The 20,752-nt window shown below is 35.5% G+C and overlaps 1 protein-coding gene across 2 annotated transcripts in view; it reads right to left on the reverse strand.

Moving 5' to 3' along the window:
* Positions 1 to 20,752, reverse strand: part of LOC133518856 (arfGAP with SH3 domain, ANK repeat and PH domain-containing protein) — a 79,610-nt gene that overhangs the window by 45,366 nt on the left and 13,492 nt on the right. For both annotated transcript variants that reach the window (XM_061852599.1, XM_061852600.1), the window contains exons 2-3: positions 19,117 to 19,189; positions 9,690 to 9,838 (exon numbers count right to left, since the gene is read on the reverse strand). In XM_061852599.1, coding sequence (XP_061708583.1) covers positions 9,690 to 9,838; positions 19,117 to 19,189 — 222 coding nt within the window. The remainder of the gene's footprint in view (positions 1 to 9,689; positions 9,839 to 19,116; positions 19,190 to 20,752) is intronic.

The following is a 20,752-nucleotide window of genomic DNA, read 5'->3' on the forward strand; positions in this document are numbered from 1 at the left end:
GGTTACATTGGTTAGCGATTATAATTCGATATGGCTTATCTAACTTGAAACAATGCATTTACTGAAATGAGCTTCGAAATTCACTAGAGAATTAATGTAGCTTTGTTAATAGAAAATGGCAGGCGAAGCCATGGGAGTATAATGGATGGCCTGCCATCAGATAAGAGTTTATGCAAATCTTGCGTACCTATAAAATACTTATTCATAGGACATCAGATTTAAAATTATAATAGGACTAGAAAGGATCACTACAGATGAAAATGTCTGATCTGTCAATTTTATTAAAGTATAAATCTACAATTATATTTGTACTAGCTGATCCTGCGACTCTGATCAAATGGATTTCCGTCTCTATAATTTTCCCTCCCTCTTTAGAGCGGATGGGAAAAGGAGCCTATATTCATCCTCCGTTATAAGGTTTTAAGCTTGCATGCATGCTAAATTTTAAAGTAATCAAATTTTATACAGATTGTTAAACAGTTTCAAAGATTGATGCACTTCTACATGTTCATCAGATTTACGGTGTTAGAGAGGTCGATATCTTGTCTCAGTGAAGAAGAGGTTCATACCGAGTAGACTGTTTCATTCCGTTTCGATATTTATTAAATGAGCAGTTGTTTGTGATTCTGTTCTTGTATCAAATTTTCTTCTTGTCATGGCCATGGCTCAATAGTGGTTTAGAAGAGTAACAAATGTAGATTATAGTTTTTTCTAAAATTATATAATACCTACGTAGTTAATATGTTAGAAAAGGCCTGTTTTGCATATAGTGTAAATTTCGCTCATCGCAATTTAGAGCAACGTGAAAAGGGAAAACTAGAAACTGGCCCTAACTGGTAAACTGGGATAGCTAATGTATGAATAATTCAGCCGCGACCAAACGTTTTGTGGGCGAAATATAGCGGTTCTCGGCACATTGCCTTAAAACGGTCGAAAAACGAGACTTTTGTACCGTTTTAACAGATGATCACGATTTTTACTCTTAATGGCGATAAAAAACGAGTCAAGACATACTTTAATATAGAAATCGCTTTTTGTAAGAGCCTTACCATTTAGCTAGATGTATACCTAGTAGTAAGACTAACACCATTAAGAAAGCTTGTGGTTCCATTGAGAGAGCAGTCTATATGGACCTCGACCGCGTCATTATGATCGGTCATATTGTTAAAGTTTTGATGTAACGACTGAGAAGAAAAAGTAGGTACTTACTCAAATCATACAACGGTTCGAGTAAGCAGTCCATAAACTGTATGTCCCTTTATTTAGTGAGATGAGATGTTACGTATACTGGAATAAAATTATCTCCCAGGTTCTTCATTTGGGTAAAAATCCATCAGCGGTGACTAAATGAATGTTTTGTAGACAGACGGGAAAGTATCACTTTTCCTCGCGCCATAGATCCCTGGAGATAGTCGCTCCCGCAATGACTCAATTTCCGTCACGGCCCGGATTATGAAGGCTGAACGTGTTCTCATTGGCTGAGCTTCTTTGAGAAAACCAATGTAATGAGACCTCGAGATACGTAGTAGGGAATGCAAACCGGTTTTAACCGAAACCGAAAAAACCGGTTAAAACCGGTTTTTTGATGGAAACCCAAAACCGGGTTTTTAGAATTTGAAAAAACCGGTTTCGGTTTTTTTCGGTTTTTTATTTATTTAACTAAGTTGCATGTTTTATTCATTATAAGGGGTGTAAATCGGTCCTAAACAGGTTGAATCGACATCAAATCAAATAATGTGGTGTTGTGTTAGTTTGATCATTTGTAACGCTAAATGAATTTTTACGGTACAAAATACAAAAATACGAAAGATTTAAATAATTTAAAGTATTGGCAGTGGCAGGACATCCGTGCTGGTGTACGAATTGTATAGTAGTACTTTTTAATAAAAATGGGTATAAAAGGTCTTACTTATAATTTTATTATGCGATGCGCTGGTGAAAAATTCCGCGTAATCAATTATATCAATGGCAGCTTTAGTCTTTTGTTGGTTCGGTGATAACGACTTACCGACAACCTTTTTTGTCTCTTTCGCACTAATAGGAAAGGGTAGTTCAAACCCTAAAGAATGGAATTACTTGACTACCTGTGTTTGCCCAGTTTAAGCTAACACCATCAGTTTCTAATATACTAGAAGATAGCGAAACACTTAAAGGAAGATTTCGGATTGGGCCATTTGATTTAAGACAAATAACATTAAATTATAAATTGATATTGTCATAAATTTAAGAAAAAATGACAAATGACAATGTCTAAACAACAAACCAAAAAAATAATTTTATATAATTGGTTTGTTCCTATTCCTAGTTACAAATAACATTAAGTCATTTGACAATTCCCATACAATACAATAAAATAGTTAGATATTCTGTCTTTAATTTCGTGATAAAATCGTGGTATATACGAGGGCTGCTATTTATATATCCGGAAACCGGGATTACAATCTTCTTAAATAGTATATTTGACCTCCATGGTAAAATTTGAACTTTTTTAAGTAATGACCGGTATATTTTTTCTTTCTTATTAACGCTAGTGTTTTGTTTTTGACGGGTTTTAAATGTCATCTCGTTGCAAGAATGGAACTCACTCGTGAAAATATTCGTGCTATGATTTATTATGATTTTCGGCGTGGTTTAACGCAACAACAGTGCATAGATCAAACTAACTTCAACTTTTGGTGATGAAGCTCCATCTAAAAACTACTGTGTATCACTGGTTTAGTGAGTTCAATCGTGGACGTAGTATGCTTACGGACGAAGTTAAGGCAGGTCGCCCGAAATCGGTCGTTGTACCACAAAATATTGAGGCTGTGCGAAAACTTATAATGGACGACCGACATGTTACGTACCGCGAGATAGAGTCGACTCTGGGTATTTCTATGACTAGCATTAATAGCATATTACATGATCATTTAGCTGTAAAAAAAATTGTTCGCGTTGGATACCGCACAACTTAACTAAGGAGCAAAAAGATGCTCGCGTCGAATGGTGCAGTAAAATGTAAAAAAAATATAACCGTTGTGACTCAAAGGCCGTTTATAACATCTATACAGGTGACGAATCCTGGATCTGCATGCGATCCCGAAACGAAGCAACAATCAACGGTATGGGTGTTTCAAAATGAGCCGAACCCTACGAAAGTTACTCGTGCAAAAAGTACATTGAAACAAATGGTGGCCTGCTTCTTCGGTATTAATGGCCATGTAGCTACAGTGCCACTAGAAAACCGTAAAACGATTAATTCAGATTAGTACACGACCATTTGCTTACCGGAAGTATTTGAACAAATTCGTAAAATTATAACCAGCGACGAAGAATCATTCTTCATCATGACAATGCCAGCTGTCATACGTCACGCGAAACAACTCTATTTTTGGAAGGTCAAAATGTGGAATTAACGGGTCATCCGCCGTACAGCCCTGACTTGGCACCCAATGATTTTTATTTATTTCCCAATATAAAAAATAAATTACGCGGTCAACGATTTTCGACCGCTGAAGATGCTGTCGACGCATTCAAATTATTTCAAACAACACGCTATGGAGGTACCTCAGGCGGAGTGGTAGAAGTGCTTCAAAAATTGGTTCACACGAATGCAAAAGTGCATAGATCATCAAGGGGAATACTTTGAAAAACAATAAAACCATTTTCAGCCGTGTACGTTTGTTTTTTTGTTTCCGGATATATAAGTAGCAACCCTCGTACTATACTAGCATTCGTTTTTACACGTGAAGCAATCTTTTCTTTATTCTATGGCGATGAATTTAAGAATTGTTGATTCTAAAAACCGAAACCGGTTTTAACCGGTTTCGGTTTTTTTTTTGTGGTAATACCGAAGAAAAAACCGGTTTTGAAAAACCTCCGGTTTTTGCATTCCCTAATACGTAGCAACTATGCATGATCAATTAACCAGAGAATGTTCTTGTAGTGGTTCTTTCGAGCGATTAACTAGCTCGCACTTGGTAAGCGATTAGAATGACAATGAAGCAACAGGGATTTGTAAGGGCTTGCGCTTTTCTTACTTATTACAGTATTTTTCATTTAACAGTCGGTTGAACTTGCTGTGATGTTACAAAGAGTCTAAACTGATTACTCAGAGAAAATAAGTTTTACCAGCTTCGGTTCCATGTACTTCAGAATTACAAAAAAGATAAAAAGTGTGTTTGTGTTTACTTTTGCATGTTGTTGTACAAAATTTTGCTCTTGAAATTACGACCCACTTTATGATTGATACGTAACAAGGCAAAAGGAGGGTTTAATTTAGTTTACAAACTGTGTGTTACGGTTGATGGTTCATTTAATTCCAATACCGATTTAGATAAACTTAGTGAAATAGAGCTATTTCTCCAGGCTACCACGAAATCGTGTCAAATTGGAAATTAGTAACATCAGTGACAGTCCCATCAGATTGTCTATTTTGAGACAACTGTGGGGCTAAGATGGTCGGCTCTTTATCACTTGTCACCATGTCTGTCACGTTCTAACAAGTATATAAGCGCGAAAGTGACGGGCATAGTGACAAGTGATAAAAATGGAACCATGCTGCTACCGCTGAGCATTAAGGATATTTCCAAGATTCGAAAACAGTAAGCCGAATCAGTGCCAACGGATATTTCTGACCCCTCAGCCACTTATGTACTGACTACAATCTTTGAGCCAGGGATTGTACAACCGGTTTTATTTAATACCTGTAAATAGATTGTCAAACTATTTCCGCTATATATAGACTATTTACAATATTAAATACCTTTATTCAATACCGCTATTCATTGCACTTGAAAAATAAGATATCAATCAGACACTACTACTAAATCACAACACATAGGTGTAATATTGTAATGTACGCGATAACATTCCGCATAGCTGGCTGAAGTGTCTACTATTATTCTGTTCTTCATTTTATTCGAAAGCGAAAAGCCTAGCGAAAATACTAAGTCTGAAATATTCTGACTATTTAGCAATACGGCAAAGCACAACATATTCGAAGAAACAAATAAAGGAGTGTATTGATATTGACATGTATTACCGGTAATGGTTTTTAAGGATAACATGTCAAATACAGGTATTGTTGTCTAATGGCAAAATCGCTAATAGACATGATTATAGCTTAGATTATACCGGTAATCAAAACTTTAGTGATATAAATAGCGAAATACAACTATAACCGGTTATACCTAATCTAAAACCGGTAAAGATCCCGGGTTTTAGCGGAATAACATACATTATTTAGCACTTTAACAGTCGTTCAATTTAGTCTGCTATTAAATGTCAAAATGTTTACTGTAAAGAACTGTATTATGCTTTCTAAACACAAGTTATTGAACAACAAATGATCCATATCCAGTCAGATGAAAAATATCGAAATGTACAATAGGCGTGCATTGCCGGTTAGCGGCCTTAATATTGCTATTCTTAAAAGCCGTACATCTTAATGAACTTCGTATGGAGATACGACTTTTCGGCACGAGGAAGGATAGTACCAGTTTTGTGCAAACACGCGAAACTGGGGCACATGCTAGTGGCGGCGAACTGGTTGTTCGGTACACTTTTCTACCGCTTCACTCTATCAGTGAGACAGTGCTCAATAACTAAAATACAATGGCAAACTTTTTTTATTTATTTTGGCAAATAAGCGTATAGCCTTTCTGGTGGTGGGGATGGATACCATAGCATGTGGGCGCCTGTAATATCAGATATTTTGTCATATTCATATGCAAGTCAGTGACCCTAGTTCAGACTCGAGGATTTCAAGACCCTTTGCCGGCAACATAGTGCATCTTCGAGAGTTCTAGCAACCTTACCATCACAAGACCACTACATATCTACCTACACGCCTACGAATGGCTAGAGAAATCATAATAGTAGTGATATTGACTGTGGTCCTTTGTAAAGAGGATTTAAGTGACAGATCAAAGAAATGCCAGTCATAAACGCACTGTTTAAAATAATGAGCAAAACACAGGCGAGTGAAATTGATTTAACTGAGTTATTTAATTTATTGCTTCGTTATGAGCATTTAGCTTTAATGATTTCCCAAGCAATCAATTTTTATCACGATTACGCTAAAACTGATTCTAAAATTCAGTGCTGAAATTGAAAATTCCATAACTCATCTTGATTGCTTTCTCCAATTACGGTTTAATATTATGCGGATAGACTCGGTAACGTTTAGGAACCTAATAATTAACTTTTAATATTTTTTTAAAGATAGCAATTATACGGCGTGTATTATTACATAGATATGAATGTGCGTAGTACGAAACTTGTACTACGAAAGAATTGTTCAATTAATACTATTCATACGAACAGTCACCTATCTTTATAGTAATTATGGCGGCCGATAGTACTCGTAAACGTATACAATATTTCCGTATCTGTAGCAAAATCTCTAGTATATAGGAAGCGTTGGACATACGTTACGTGTGAGCAAAGTGATGCAAAAAAACTCAAGTAGGAACAAACAAATTACAAAGTAATGCCAGTGCACAATGCAATAACTTAAGGTGTATACAATTCCCAGTGTCGGGTAAATTCGAAAATAGATGCTGATTTTTAGAATTATCAGACATTGGATTCAGTAGAATACACTAAGTTATTTAAGTGACATTTTAGGTTCAGTCATTATATTGCCTATTTCTATTCTAATCTAGTGTGACCTAAATGTATTATTCTACTTACACTCGGCATATCTAATAACTGACCATCTGAAAACCCAACATGTTCTTGCACGTAAATACCCAATGAATAGTTTAATGCTCCGAAGAACACTAATTACTTAGTATGTATTAAGTTCCGGGACACGAACACTTGATATCTCTAGCGAGGAAGCACTTTAACGACAGTTCAAGTTCCTTAATTGAATGAACTATTTAATATACAGTCCCAAATGCTGTAGGTAAATACAACATCTCAAGCAACAAAGTTATATAAAAGTTTTACGGAAAATATAGCGCCTTCGTAGCTTTATGAATAGCAAGTCTTTAAAAAACTTATGTAAGTCGCAGTTTTAGTACGAGAAATTTTTACGTCGAGTTTGCTTCAGATGAAGCGGAGTTACTGGAGGACTTGAGTTTAACAATTTTTATTACCCTCAGTACAACAGTTTGCAAATTTTTGACGAAAGGATGACGCTTGATATGTGCATCTGACATGCACCTAAATAGTAGTGATACGGAAACAATCTCTTCGCCAGTCAGTCAGTTTAAATGAATATTCAGCTATTTAGAATACATTTGTAGGAAAAATTGTACTATACCTAGCGACTGAATTTTTTAAAATAAGCGGTCGCACTCCCAAACTTAATTATATAAATGTATGCTCGAACTTGTAAATAGCTGAGGTCAGCGATTGATAATAAACATAGATGTCGAACTAGCTCTGAAAAATGACCCCACACACATTGTGCCGAAGCGGGCGGGGCGTCAATTTTGTGCCGCGGAGCTATTTAGTTCGCAAATGGCGGCCCGTTGTGACAGTCATAGTAAGAAGTATTCAAATTATATCTTTAACGAAAGAATTATGCCTTATTGTGCGGATAAATGATGTGCTAGTCGTTCCAACAAACACTGGAAAAAATATGGGATTATTTTTCACGTATAGTTTAGCTAGGATCATATTAATTTGATTTCTCTTGATCACAACCGGCTTTATATGGGGATGATGTTATGCATTTTAAACAACCATTGATATCAAGAAACTTTCATTTTTAATTTGTTCAGGTTGATATTTTAATAATTTAAATTTGTGATCGTAAATACGAGTCGCCGTTGTAGGTGGAGGTTTTTTATGTGTACTTTCTTACTAAGTCCCGGTATCTGGCTGCTATTTATAACTTTTCGTTAAGTTCGCGGACAGCTGGACCGATTTGGCTAATTTTGGTATTGGAATATTTCTAGGTCCAGGGAAGGTTTGAACGGTGAAAAATTATGGAAAGAATACGAGTAAAATAGTAAAAACAATAATGCTATTTTTCTCAAACTTTTAATGAAATGTTGACATGACTTACTTCAAATTAGGTCCGGAAATACTACATATCAGGTGCGATGAGTGAAGATGATATGTAAAGGAATTTCATACAGCCTTACACACCTAGGCCTGTAAGGCAACCTTCTTTTGTTTTTAAACGTCAAATTATGGCATTCAACCAAAAAAACCTATAAGCAAAATTCTGCCATTAAGTTTTTTTTTTCTTTTTTTGTCTTTTTCGTGTTTTTTTTTTCTTTTTTGAGTTTAATAAATATCGTTTCAGGGCTTCAAAGGGGAACAAAAATTTCATTATTTTTGCGCTACGACGTACGGTTTAGGAGATACAGCCCCATAAAGTTTTTTTTTTCAGTCATGCAGAAATCTTTATAGGGCTGTATCTCCTAAACCGTGCGTCGTAGCGTAAAAATAATCAAATTTTCGTTCCCCATTCAATAACTCGACAGTAGTAATAACAATCATCATCATCATCCTATTTTTTTAAATTATTTCATTGCAAGTTTGAGAAAAGCACTATACAAATCTCGGCGAGAAACGGGGGGGTTGCCGGCCGCATATCCCTATCCGGCCGCATATCCCTATCCGACCTCGCTACGCTCGGCTGTCTATATCTACTTGGCCTGCAACCCTTCGTTTCCCGTCCTATAGTAATTTACTATTCCCATACAAACTGTTCCTATGACGACGTGTTCAATACGAATTTCTGCATGTTTTGCTCTGATCAAGATGAAAATCGATATCTGAGGATCCTAGAGGACCTTTACAATGAATACAAGGTTAAAATTAAACCAACGCCCGCCATCTTGGATTTCTGCATTTTAGCTCTGATCGAAATGAAAATCGATATCTAAGGATCCCAGCGACCCTTCATTATGATTCTGAGGTCAAATTTGGCAAAAACGCCCGACATCTTAAATTTCTCCGTGTTTGCTTTTATATGATGAATGATGATCATGATAAGAGCAAAAATGGCGATATTCAAGATATCGGGCGTTTCATTCAAAATGGAGGGTGCTTTTACCATGACTTCAGAATCATAATGAAGGGCCGCTCGGGTCCTCAGATATGGATTTTCACCTTGATCGGATGAAAAATTCTAAAATTAAACTCGCGGCATTTTTTATTTTGATCTCAAATTCGTAAATAAAAGGCCTCTCGGATCCTCGGAGATATCGGTTTTCATCTTGATCAGAGTAAAATCCATAATTCCAATTTACATCTGACATATTTCTGTGCCACCTAACTAAACGTCGCAGGTGCCATATAAGATGAACGACACAATGTATTAATTGGTTCGAAGGCTTAATTGCCTTTACGTGCAATAATTAATAATATCGTGCAATTAATAAACGAACAAATAATAAGCCTTTAAAATAAAATAATAAATTATCATACAAAAATATTGCATTTAAAACTAGTCTATATATATATTGCATGAAACCGTCTACCTAGAGCTGCGCTACAGCCAATCACAGCGCCTCATTTTATAATAGACCAATCGTAGTTCGGGTGGTTTAAATTGGCTAATCATGGCCAAATGAAGTTTCGTCGAAGAAAACAAGACCTGAACTTTGACGAGTTGCAATTGGTTCGTTATTATTATTGCGTGTTTTAATAGTGGGGCCACTTTTACGCTGATATTTTGTTTGACGTTAGTCTTCTATGTTTTTTTCGTTCGCTGGCTGAGGTGATCTAAGACCGGGACTTACCAGCGTTTTCATAAGGGCGGACAACTCCTTAGTGACCACAGCGAACTTGAAAAATGCTGCCCCGATATCGGGCTCCGAGTCTTTACTCAGAGCGTTCCCGCCCAGGCGTTCCAGCGCCCGGGAGAGGTACATCTCGTTGTCCACGTGTGCTGGAACAAAAACAATGCATTTTAGAATACATAGTTTAATCCCGTAGTTAACCAATCGCGTAGAAAAGTGGAATTAGAAACAATAGAGTCACATCGTTCTGAGTATATCAAAGACGTTCCTCACGAAGTTCCGATCCGATATCTCATTCAGGCTAGTGCGGACACTTTTCGTAGTTAAACGTAACTACGACTGTCATTCAGCTAGATTTTCACAAAAGGATTATTGTGATAAAGAACAAGCATGTAGAATAATATCAAAACAGTGTTTGGTTTGGAGTAACTAAATTGCTTTAGAGATCCCCTTTCTGTCCCATAACTTATATTACGCAACGACCAGATTTACCAGCTATAAAGTTTCATCGTCCGTATAAATCTGTTGAGTACCTACTAAACGAAATCCGTCTTCCTTGCTGGACATTTAATTAGTCTCGCAGCTGGATTAACTCTCGTTGTTAATAAGCTTGGGTAAGTTTCTTAGTAGCTGTAATATTTCCTTCTTGCTTTATATAAGCGTTCATTAAGAGCTTCATATAATTTTGATGCTTTAATTGCTCTAGGTATATTTATTAAGTTTTAATAGTAAAAAGAAGGTATTATCGAAGACGTTAATGAATTCAATGGATAAAAAAAAACAATAAAACAGGTGTCACTTGTATATAGTAATAACAAAAATTGTAAACTTTTTAGATTTTATTGCACATATTTAAGATCTTAATGGAAACAGGAGATCTTTTAGCCATAAAATTGGCAAATGAATAATCGAGAACTCTACCTCGTTTACACTTTTCAGAAATAAACTTTTGTTACATAAATACGTCCGACTTAAAAAAAAAGGATGAAATAAAATACGAACATACATAAGAAATACATTCCTACTCTAAAATAGAATCTCAGAAATCTTCTTAGAAATCGGTTAAATAATTAAAATGAATGTGTGTAGTTACAATCAAATGTGCAATGCATACAACGAGTATAAACGATGTACAGTCAGCATCAAAAGTAGCGGATGAAACAACGCGCCAAAAGTATCTGACATCCCAGATAACTTTTTTAAATACAGAAAAAATTCTAAAATTCACGTTCCAAAGCATATCTTTTGCAGTCTTAGTTGTTCTATATTAAAGAAATCACTTTTTGTTAAGTTGTTATAGAATGGTAGATACTTATGAAGCGTTATTTGATCCGCTACTTTTGATGCTGACTGTACAAACAAAGTTAAGTGATTAAGGATGGAGACGACGACAGATGAATTGATTTGTTTACATTTATGGCAACTCCTATTAAACACCACGATACACTCTTTCGTGACTATATTCATCACATCGTAAAAATAAACAGATACGTAAATGAAAGCTACGGTCAACATACAAATTGCTATCCTATAAAAGCAAATGTTGTAAAAAGATTTTGTCTAGACGAACAGATGGATTTCGAGTTTCCGACGTTGTGTCAAATAAAACTGCGGCTAATAAAATGCACCATTGTTTTAGCCATTGCATGTTACGAGCTTTGTTTTTCGTTATGTGCGAGCTCAGAGACGAATGGCATGTTTTTGTAAAGTTCCATTCCAATTTTCCTACATATTATATATTGTATATTTTCCGACCACAATCACTTTCACGGTAAACTACAAAACCGTTCAATCGATGATTGGTCAAGGAAATTACTTTATTCATTAAAAACTATATATTTTAGTGATAACGCCATGGTTTGATTTGAACATAAGTATATTAAATCAACACCTAAAAATGTACGTGGTTATACGGAATACCGCTAAGCACAAATAAGTTGGCGGAGAAACATTAACAGCTAAGAAACATTCATTTATTTACATCAACTTTAATTAAATGAAACTTCCAAGTTTAGGAAAAACACGAAAATAGAGGGCTGAATGGAGCTCCGTGTCGAGGCCCACATTTGCTAGTCAATCCCGACGGCATCTGAATACTAAATTTTGAGCGAGAGCCTCTCGCCTTTCAATTTCTCCTCGGGGCATTTTTCTCCCGTTTGTATGGAATGGTCGAGTCTTAGGCTATTAGGACGAAGTACGCGGTATAATAGAGGGAGTGAATGTTACTAACTACTGCCAAAATGAAGTAAAAGGTAGCAAAATTTTAGCGGACAAAGTGTGGGGGTACAAACCAACTATTTCCAGACATTTTAGGATCTTAGTAAAGTTTCTGAGCCGTTTTAGCCAAGGACAATTTTTCAAGACATTTTTGAAAATGACAATAATATGCTTCTGTAAATATATATGATGTTGATCACTGTTGATGGACAATAACAAACAAAAGACCAGCGGGGTAGCGAGGCGGAAGAGTACATACTTAGCTGTTTTATCATAAATCTAAAGCAGGCAGATTATAAATTCAATAAAATGGTCGAGTCTTGGAAGAGATCCAAAAGTGCCATTGTTGTGATTTTGCTTTTAACGCATCCATATTAGTTGCCAATATTTGAAGAATGGCAGAGGAAAATTTTAAAGCTATACATAAAATGGTTGGTTGACCTTAAACTAGTACAGTACACGTCTCCAATGAGAGGAAAACTTCATACGTGTTCGCAAACTACGCAACGTTAATTTAATTTTCCCATGCGAATTCGTGAATTCCTAGATCAGTATATATTATTATTAAATCAGTAAAGTATCAATACCTAATAAATATGAATCGATTTTTTTAATACTTAAACGCGTTCCTTTTGCATGCTGTACCAACCTATCAGAACTGTCAATGTCATCACAACATTCATGAATCATGACCTAACCTAACATATTTACTGGTTTAAGAAAAAAAACTGGCAAATGGCATTTTTTAGTAAATTATTAAAATATACTAAATATACAGGTATATACCGGTTTTAACAACACGAAGCAATTTTGCTATTAGATATCCATGACAGAGATAAATGAAATTCTACGAAATCTTAGACCACTCTAACGAGGTATCGAGAAAAAATATAAACATTTCCTCAAACACAACATAAGTCATTGTATAGGAATGCTTAAGGTTTCATTAGGTCGTTTTTGCGCACACGACCTTGCCGGCTCCGTGCAATCCAAACTCGCGCGACGAGTTCCAGAGCTTGCGCAGCCGCAGTAAACAAACCCACGTTGGAAAGTTGAACCTGAACAGATTGCAGTTCTGCAACATGGATTATGCGCTTCGGCATTTTTTTATACCTATCGCGAGTATTTGTGGTGACGTCGATCTTTGATAAAGAGGTATCTGAAGATAAAAGAGCTATCAGATAGACGAATATCGCCACGCTATTTGTTAGTACAATAATCCGTTAACCTAACTGATGACTAAAAGCGGCTCGAACATTATTACTTGTTTTAAGACGACTAGGTAATACCACTGATGTGTTGTTTTGTAAGTTTGTCGTTAGGGTTAGCTATCAGTGTGTACTTACATGTTATTTTACTTGCAAAAGACTTAAATGATACAAGAATAATAAACTACGGTGACATGGAACTGATTTTGTTTTGGTTTGGGAGTGAAGAATCTTTTATTGCATGAATACCTTATGTAAGTAAGTACCATTTAATTTGAAAACACATATTCCAACTGCACGAATAAACGAAAATATCACGTATTTGATTACTTTTACTATTGGTAACCACGTCACGATTGATTTGAGCCACGAGCTTCACGCCTACAATAGGTTTATTGACCGGGCATCCCAATGATTTTGACCGCAATAAATATTCTCCTCGAAAACCGTGTATCCGTGAATGCTAAATATCAAATTCGCTAAACATTAGGGTGGGCAGCAGGTGTTAGATACTCGCTTCGAGAATGTTTTCAGTATAACTTTCGATTCTCTACAATAGCTCCTTGTTTAATTAGATCAATAATTTACTGTATAGATCGTATCATTCAAGACGACGCGTGCCTCAAGGCTCAAGTGCCTCGTATTGTCATGTTAGATTTGACAAATCTGTACTGCGAGTTAAACGACACTAATCACTTTCCAAAACCTTTTCTATATTCAATATAGTATATTGTATGATATAGGTAAGGGGAACGTTTTCAGAAAATAAACATCATCACAATTATAATCGGGGAATAACATTAAGTCTTTAACCGTGACTGTACTAGTTTGGTATGCTCAAATAAAGCTTCTAAATGAATGATTAATCAGTGTAAATACGCATAGTTGCATCATCTTCAAAGCGCTACACAAATGAATGTGTACTTATCTAAGATTCTAAATAAGTTGATTGCTTCTGATCACCTTCAGATGCATTTAGTCTAGAAATGAAACTTATTTGAAGTACTGCCGTAACCATCGTACTGTGGCGAGCGAAACCAGACGTGACCCACTTTCCTGGACAAGTTGGTAAGGGAAATGCACTCGCGACAGCGGACAGACATTCAATTCTTGTTTTAATCCAAGCGGTGATTTATCGATTGTTCATTCGCCATATTGGTCTAAGTAAGTATTTCCAGAGACGAATGAATAATAGGGATCACAGTTAGGTAAAAACTTCAAAAATCCTGATATTTTTTTGGTAAATCATTGACTCTATAGCATTATTAATTATAAAAAGTTACGACAAATCCAGTAATTACAGTATACATTTTGTGTATCTGTATTGCATGCACTTACGGCATCTTAATACCCTTATTGGAGTTCCAGTTCTTTACGCCCAAGTGGGTAAGACACGCAATACTTCCATATTTAGAACGCTTGCCGTTTAATTGTCTCTGCGTTTAATTAAACTGCATGTGTACAATCTTGAAAATAATCAATAGTTTATTCAAACTGAAAGGCTCATTCTTCTTTAAGGAGGACCTTGATCAGTACAAATAAGAGTTACACTATCTGCATGTACAATGAAAATAGAGCGAGTTTTTTTATGTAGAACTTCTACTCGCTCCAATTTAATATCTTTTTAGGGTTCCGTAGCCAAATGGCAAAAAACGGAACCCTTATAGATTCGTCATGTCCGTCTGTCTGTCCGATTCTGTCACAGCCACTTTTTTTCCGAAACTATAAGAGCTGTACTGTTCAAACTTAGTAAGTGGATGTATTCTATGAACCGCATTAAGATTTTCACACAAAAATAGAAAAAAAACAATAAATTTTGGGGGTTCCCCATACTTAGAACTGAAACTCAAAAAATCTTTTTTCATCAAACCCATACGTGTGGGGTATTTATGGATAGGTCTTCAAAAATGATATTGAGGTTTCTAATATCATTTTTTTCTAAACTGAATAGGGTAAATCCACGGTGACTCACGTTACTTTGTAGTCACTATTCCTAACAATCTTGTCGTATATTTGAGATCAAGAGCTTTCTACCTCGAAAACTTGATAATAATATCACAGAGTACATTACTGCGAATGAATTGTCGAAGTACTTTTTCTCCAACAAATTATGGAAATTGGAGAAAAGTAGAAAATAACTCTGTGACTCACGTTACAAGAAATGGACACGGAGTTTTTCGCCTTTTGTGTTTATTGATTTCCCTTTGATTATTGAATGAATTTGTTTTAACAAAATAACAACACAATTACATAAATAATCAAGCTTCTTTAATAGTTAACCAAATGAAATCAAAGATACACACTTATTAAAATAAACTATAAAACCTCACGAACTCACGTTACAGCGATTTCGTGAATCACGTTACTTGCGACTACCTAGAATATTTTGATATTTTTTTATCATTTCTAGCAAACAAATAGCATATTTTTTACTTATTATTATTAGAATTAGATAAAATAAATTGTATAAAGGCTATAAATTATATTTTTTTATTCAGCTAGTGGGTTTATGTCATCTTGTTTTCCATTTTGGTATAATGTATAATTTGGGGTTAATAACCTGGTTTTTCTTTTACACCTTTGTCGAATGCTTGAGATATTTGTGTTTTTTTCAACTTACCACAATGCCAATACATTATATGACACTTTGATATGCCAGTGACGGCAAGCCTATGTTTTTTCTTATACTCTTCATACTTTCCTTCGTCTTTCAGCTTCTGTCTTCTTCTTTTTGCCCTTTCTGCCGCTGATTGAGGCATTGTAGCTCCAAAATACATTAAAATATTTAGTAACTCTCTTTACAGTAGCAATAACGCGATTCACTGTGACTCACGTTACAAGTATCCCAAGTCAAGTATTTCTTTAAAATAACACTTTTGCGGAGAAATAAACCGCGAGAATGACATCATCTAAGCCAAATCATATACTATGTGTTCAATATAAGTTCATTTGTCCAAAGCTTCAGTACAGTAAATGAAAAATATTGTTTTTTGCGTTACTCACGTTACTCAACGACATGCAATTTTCATTCTCCTCTTACATAATTTTCTTTCAACTTATGATAATTGTAATCAAAGTACCGCGTGAATAATTTAATAGACAACAGATAAATAAAGGTTACTTACCTCTTCTTTGCGTAAAAATCAATTAAAGTCGTAATATTTATAATCACTTATTTTACGTTCGTAGTTGATTCCGCAAGCAGCACTTACAATGTCGGAAATTATGACAACCGTTGACTTATTATTGACTTAAGGTTATAAAATTTGTTCTGCTACCCTCATTTGCTTATTCTACATTCAGACACATTCTAAATTCAATAGTTTATTTTTTCGTTGTCGCGTATTTTTTGTTACGCGGAAAGACCCAATAGTTTGCGCGAGAGACACTTCCAAAGTGGTAAAAAGTGTGTCCCCCCCCCCCCGTAACTTCTAAAATAACAGAATGAAAAATCTAAAAAAAATATATGATATACAATGCCATGTAAACTTCCACCGAAAATTGGTTTGAACGAGATCTACTAAGTAGTTTTTTTTTAATACGTCATGAAATTAAAAAAAAAAATTTTTTTTAATCATACCCATACGTGTGGGGTATCTATGGATAGGTCTTCAAAAATGATATTAAGGTTTATAATATCATTTTTTTCTAAACTGAATAGTTTGCGCGAGAGAACCTTCCAAAGTGAAAAAAAGTGTGTCCCCCCCCCTGTAACTTCTAAAATAACAGAATGAAAAATCAAAAAAATATATATGATATACATTACCATGCAAACTTCCACCGAAAATTGGTTTGAACGAGATCTAGTGAGTAGTTTTTTTTTAATACGTCATAAAATTTAAAAAAAAATTTTTCATCAAACATATACGTGTGGGGTATCTATGGATAGGTCTTCAAAAATGATATTTAGGTTCCTAATATCATTTTTTTCTAAACTGAATAGTTTGCGCGAGAGACACTTCCAAAGTGGTAAAATGTGTGTCCAAAGACTCCAAAGTGGTAAAATGTTGAACAAGATCTAATAAGAAGTTTTTTTTTAATACGTCTTAAATTGTACGGAACCCTTCATGCGCGAGTCCGACTCGCACTTGGCCGCTTTTTATTTCCATTTTCCATCTAAAGGAGAGGCTCATGAACTGGGTACATTCTTTGGATATATTTCCAGGAGGTCAAAGTGTTAATCTCACCTTGGTTTGATATTAATAATATTAATACTACAAGAACTTGATACCATTCATAGTGAATTTCGCTTGGTCCGACCACTCCGACAAGAGTGCAACGACTATGCCCAGTTTTCTATTCAGATTTACACTTAAACATAAAATGGGCTTTGTAGAATTGTTTGGCGTTATGCAAGACAGAAGAGACAGCTTCTCAGGTGGTGCTGGAATGTAATGGAGTAGCTCCGTTCAGGGCAAAACAGCTCGGATCTCTCCGAGATCCTACTCAACATCAAAGGTTTGAAATTTGAATGATTTGATAGGATTTCTTGAGGAGTTGGGCTGGCTAGATTAGCCTATCCCCTCTCGCCCAAAATAAGCGATAGACGTCGAGTTGCGAAAACCTGGCCCGTTATCAAGTAATCATTGTCATCAACCGTTATCAATCAAGAAGCACTGCGTGACTATGAGCGCTTTAAACTCCCTTCCCAATATCGGTGGTAAATTACAGACAGCCCTATTATTGCGATATTTCGGTCATCCTAGTTCAGTAGTCTGTTCAGCCTCTGGGCTACCGTATTGACTATGAGTGGTAAATCAGTAACCGAACTACAGTAACGCATTTAACAATAGTAACACAAGGTTAATGTATGTTTTCAATTCTAAGTAATAGATTTAGCCATTAAACAATTGTTGGTCCAGAATACTAAGTAAATTTTTCGTAAAGTTTTTGTTCATTTACATAACTTTTAGGATTTTAAATATTGATTGGTTAACTATTTTGGACGTTATATGGAGTATGGACGTTATACAAGTTAATGAAGTCTAAATCGCCAAGCGAAAACATTCCTTCACGCGAAATTTAACTTTTTAATTTATGTCAAAGAGAACCAAAAGCTTTTATCTTACAATATGACAACAAGATTAAAACAGAAAGCCAATTACAGGAACTCTTAAGTGGTTACATAGCAGGTACAAAAAAAAGTAATGTTAGCACTTACACACACACTCATGCGTACAAAGAGAGGAAAATAAAAACACAATTGAAAATGAAAATAGAAGCCTTACAAATAGATCCTAGGTTCCGAACACTTAGTTCATTAGCGCCCAGAATAACGTATTACGTGTGTAAATGATACATAAATAAGCACATATTTTTATACCATGAGGGTAATTCAACTTCTGTGTCATGTGAAAGTAGCCAGACAACTGCCTAACTTTGTCATTAGAAAATTATGACGTGTCATAACACTTGCAATGACACAAGCAGTCATAAAACGAATCGAATACCGCCCCCACATTATTGTCGGAAGAACGCGAGATAAATATGGATCTACTGTTTTGTATTCCCGACTCTCGTTCCGACTAAAAATAGGGGATAGAGGAAGCAATATGAATAGATAGGACTGGAATAGTTGAACTGTCCGATGCATACTTAACTCGCTTGGCATTCAGTTTGGCTTATATTTGGAGCGGAACGCGTCTCGCGTTCTAAATTAACGTGTTACTAGGGCCAGGAAAGGTATGTCCAGTGTCCACACTAGTTCAATTTCATCTTGAACACACGATTCGTCTTGCAAGTGATTGTCGTATTGACTGCCGTGACGACGCTTGAAACTTTAGAACATGCGATTGAAGGTTTGACTTATTTTTTTATGATTTTGAAAATTGAAGATTGAAAAAATAAAATAAGAAGAAATTTGCATTAACTAAAGCGCCAAGCATATTTAAGCAAACAGTGTCACTTTGCCGGCTATTAATAACGCGATAGTGGCATAAATATGCAATTATAGATAACGAACAAAGTGGTGTCTTTAGACTCAGAAAAACACGAATACATACCATTTCCAGAATTGTGTATCGCCTTTATGGCCTTCTTTAGCTTTGCTAAGCCATCTCGGTCGAAGTCCAGGGTCTGGAACAAAAAAGATATTGTATTTTTAACAAATAATTTAGAACATTTTTTAAAAGTATCGTTTAAAATTGCAGGTAGATAGAATTTTTATTTCTTAATGATATGAATTTATATGAAAACACCATTCGTTGACATAAAGGATTATAATTAAAATCGGCCTTTGTACTAAATCAGTGACTTCATGCCGGATCTAACCTTTTTATTATTGTTTTTTTATAGTAATTTCCGTACCTTCTTGTTCCTTATGGTAATTTATGGACAGCATTTCATTAACTGCCGGCGTTCGTGACCTAAAATAAACTTCTACTCGTTACCAACCCCACTTTAGGGTGTGAAAACACTTTGGGGTGTCAAAAGGGTTGATAGATTCGAGGCAGCGTCACTTACATTTGCAAATGCACCACTCCCTGCGATAAATAACACTGATAACACGTATTCTGTAAACTCGCACACCAATAATTAGTCGAAGATAAGCGGCTTAGTCCCGTTCTGCAATAACGTGTCAAATAGAAAGCCTTTGACAAAATTTTATTATGTCGCTATTTTTATTATGATTATGACTAATAATGCTCGCTTGAGAAGTAAGAATCTGTACGGGAATAATCACCCGTTTATAACAATTTCATGAAGTACAAAATGTATCGAATGCATATGCAAATTTTGAAAGCCAAATGCATGTCTCTCCTCTTCAAAACACTTCTAAAGAGATATAATTAACTATTATCTGTTTCTGTTCAAATACAAATATACAAAAACAGTCAAATAATGGTGTTTTTTTATATCTACATGCTTCTAAAGGTACTTTGTTTGTTTTTACCCAGATAGGCTCTTCTGCTTCAAAATAAACAACGTGATATTCCGCTGGGCTTGCCTAATGCCTAATATATCAATTAAAAATTCTTCTTCCGCAAATAAGTTTTGTGATTGTTCTCGCTGCATCACAGTTATACAATGGCCACGCGTCCAAAGCGGCCTCAGCTGTAGCCGAACATCTGTCGCCCCAACTGGCGATTTATCAAAGCCCCCTCCGAATGGAGCAACCGAATGACTAAATCGCACGATGCTAACTAAACCAAAGGGTCGTATACGTCTACTTCAATTTCACGAGGACACGGCATTTATTACTTAGGAAAATGTACTACCGTGTTAACGCAAATGACGTATGTGCATAGCTACAATAAACTGTTCATGGCTGTTTTTAGTTCAGTGTAATAAAAATGCAAGCTGTTTTAGTACAAGACCTCAATTCGATTGCTTTTTAACTGGAGAATGCTCGCGTGGAATCGTTTAATTGAACACTTGATCTCAATTAGAACTTGAACCTACCTCTACGAGCTGATAGCTGTTTATGTTTATGATCTGGTAAATTATTCGGCTACAAATATACATTTCCGTATGCGTAATCGAATAGAAAAACTTTAGTCATTAGGGCCAAGTTACCATGAAATCAATGCATTTTACTCTAGAAATATGTATGAGTAGCGGATAAGGTAAGGGTAGAGGCACGTATCCATTGTACACATTTGTCAGTCAAGTAGATCAATACACACTCAATCACACACT

The sequence above is a fragment of the Cydia pomonella genome, chromosome 6 (assembly GCF_033807575.1).
Source record: "Cydia pomonella isolate Wapato2018A chromosome 6, ilCydPomo1, whole genome shotgun sequence".
Lineage (NCBI taxonomy): Eukaryota > Metazoa > Arthropoda > Insecta > Lepidoptera > Tortricidae > Cydia > Cydia pomonella.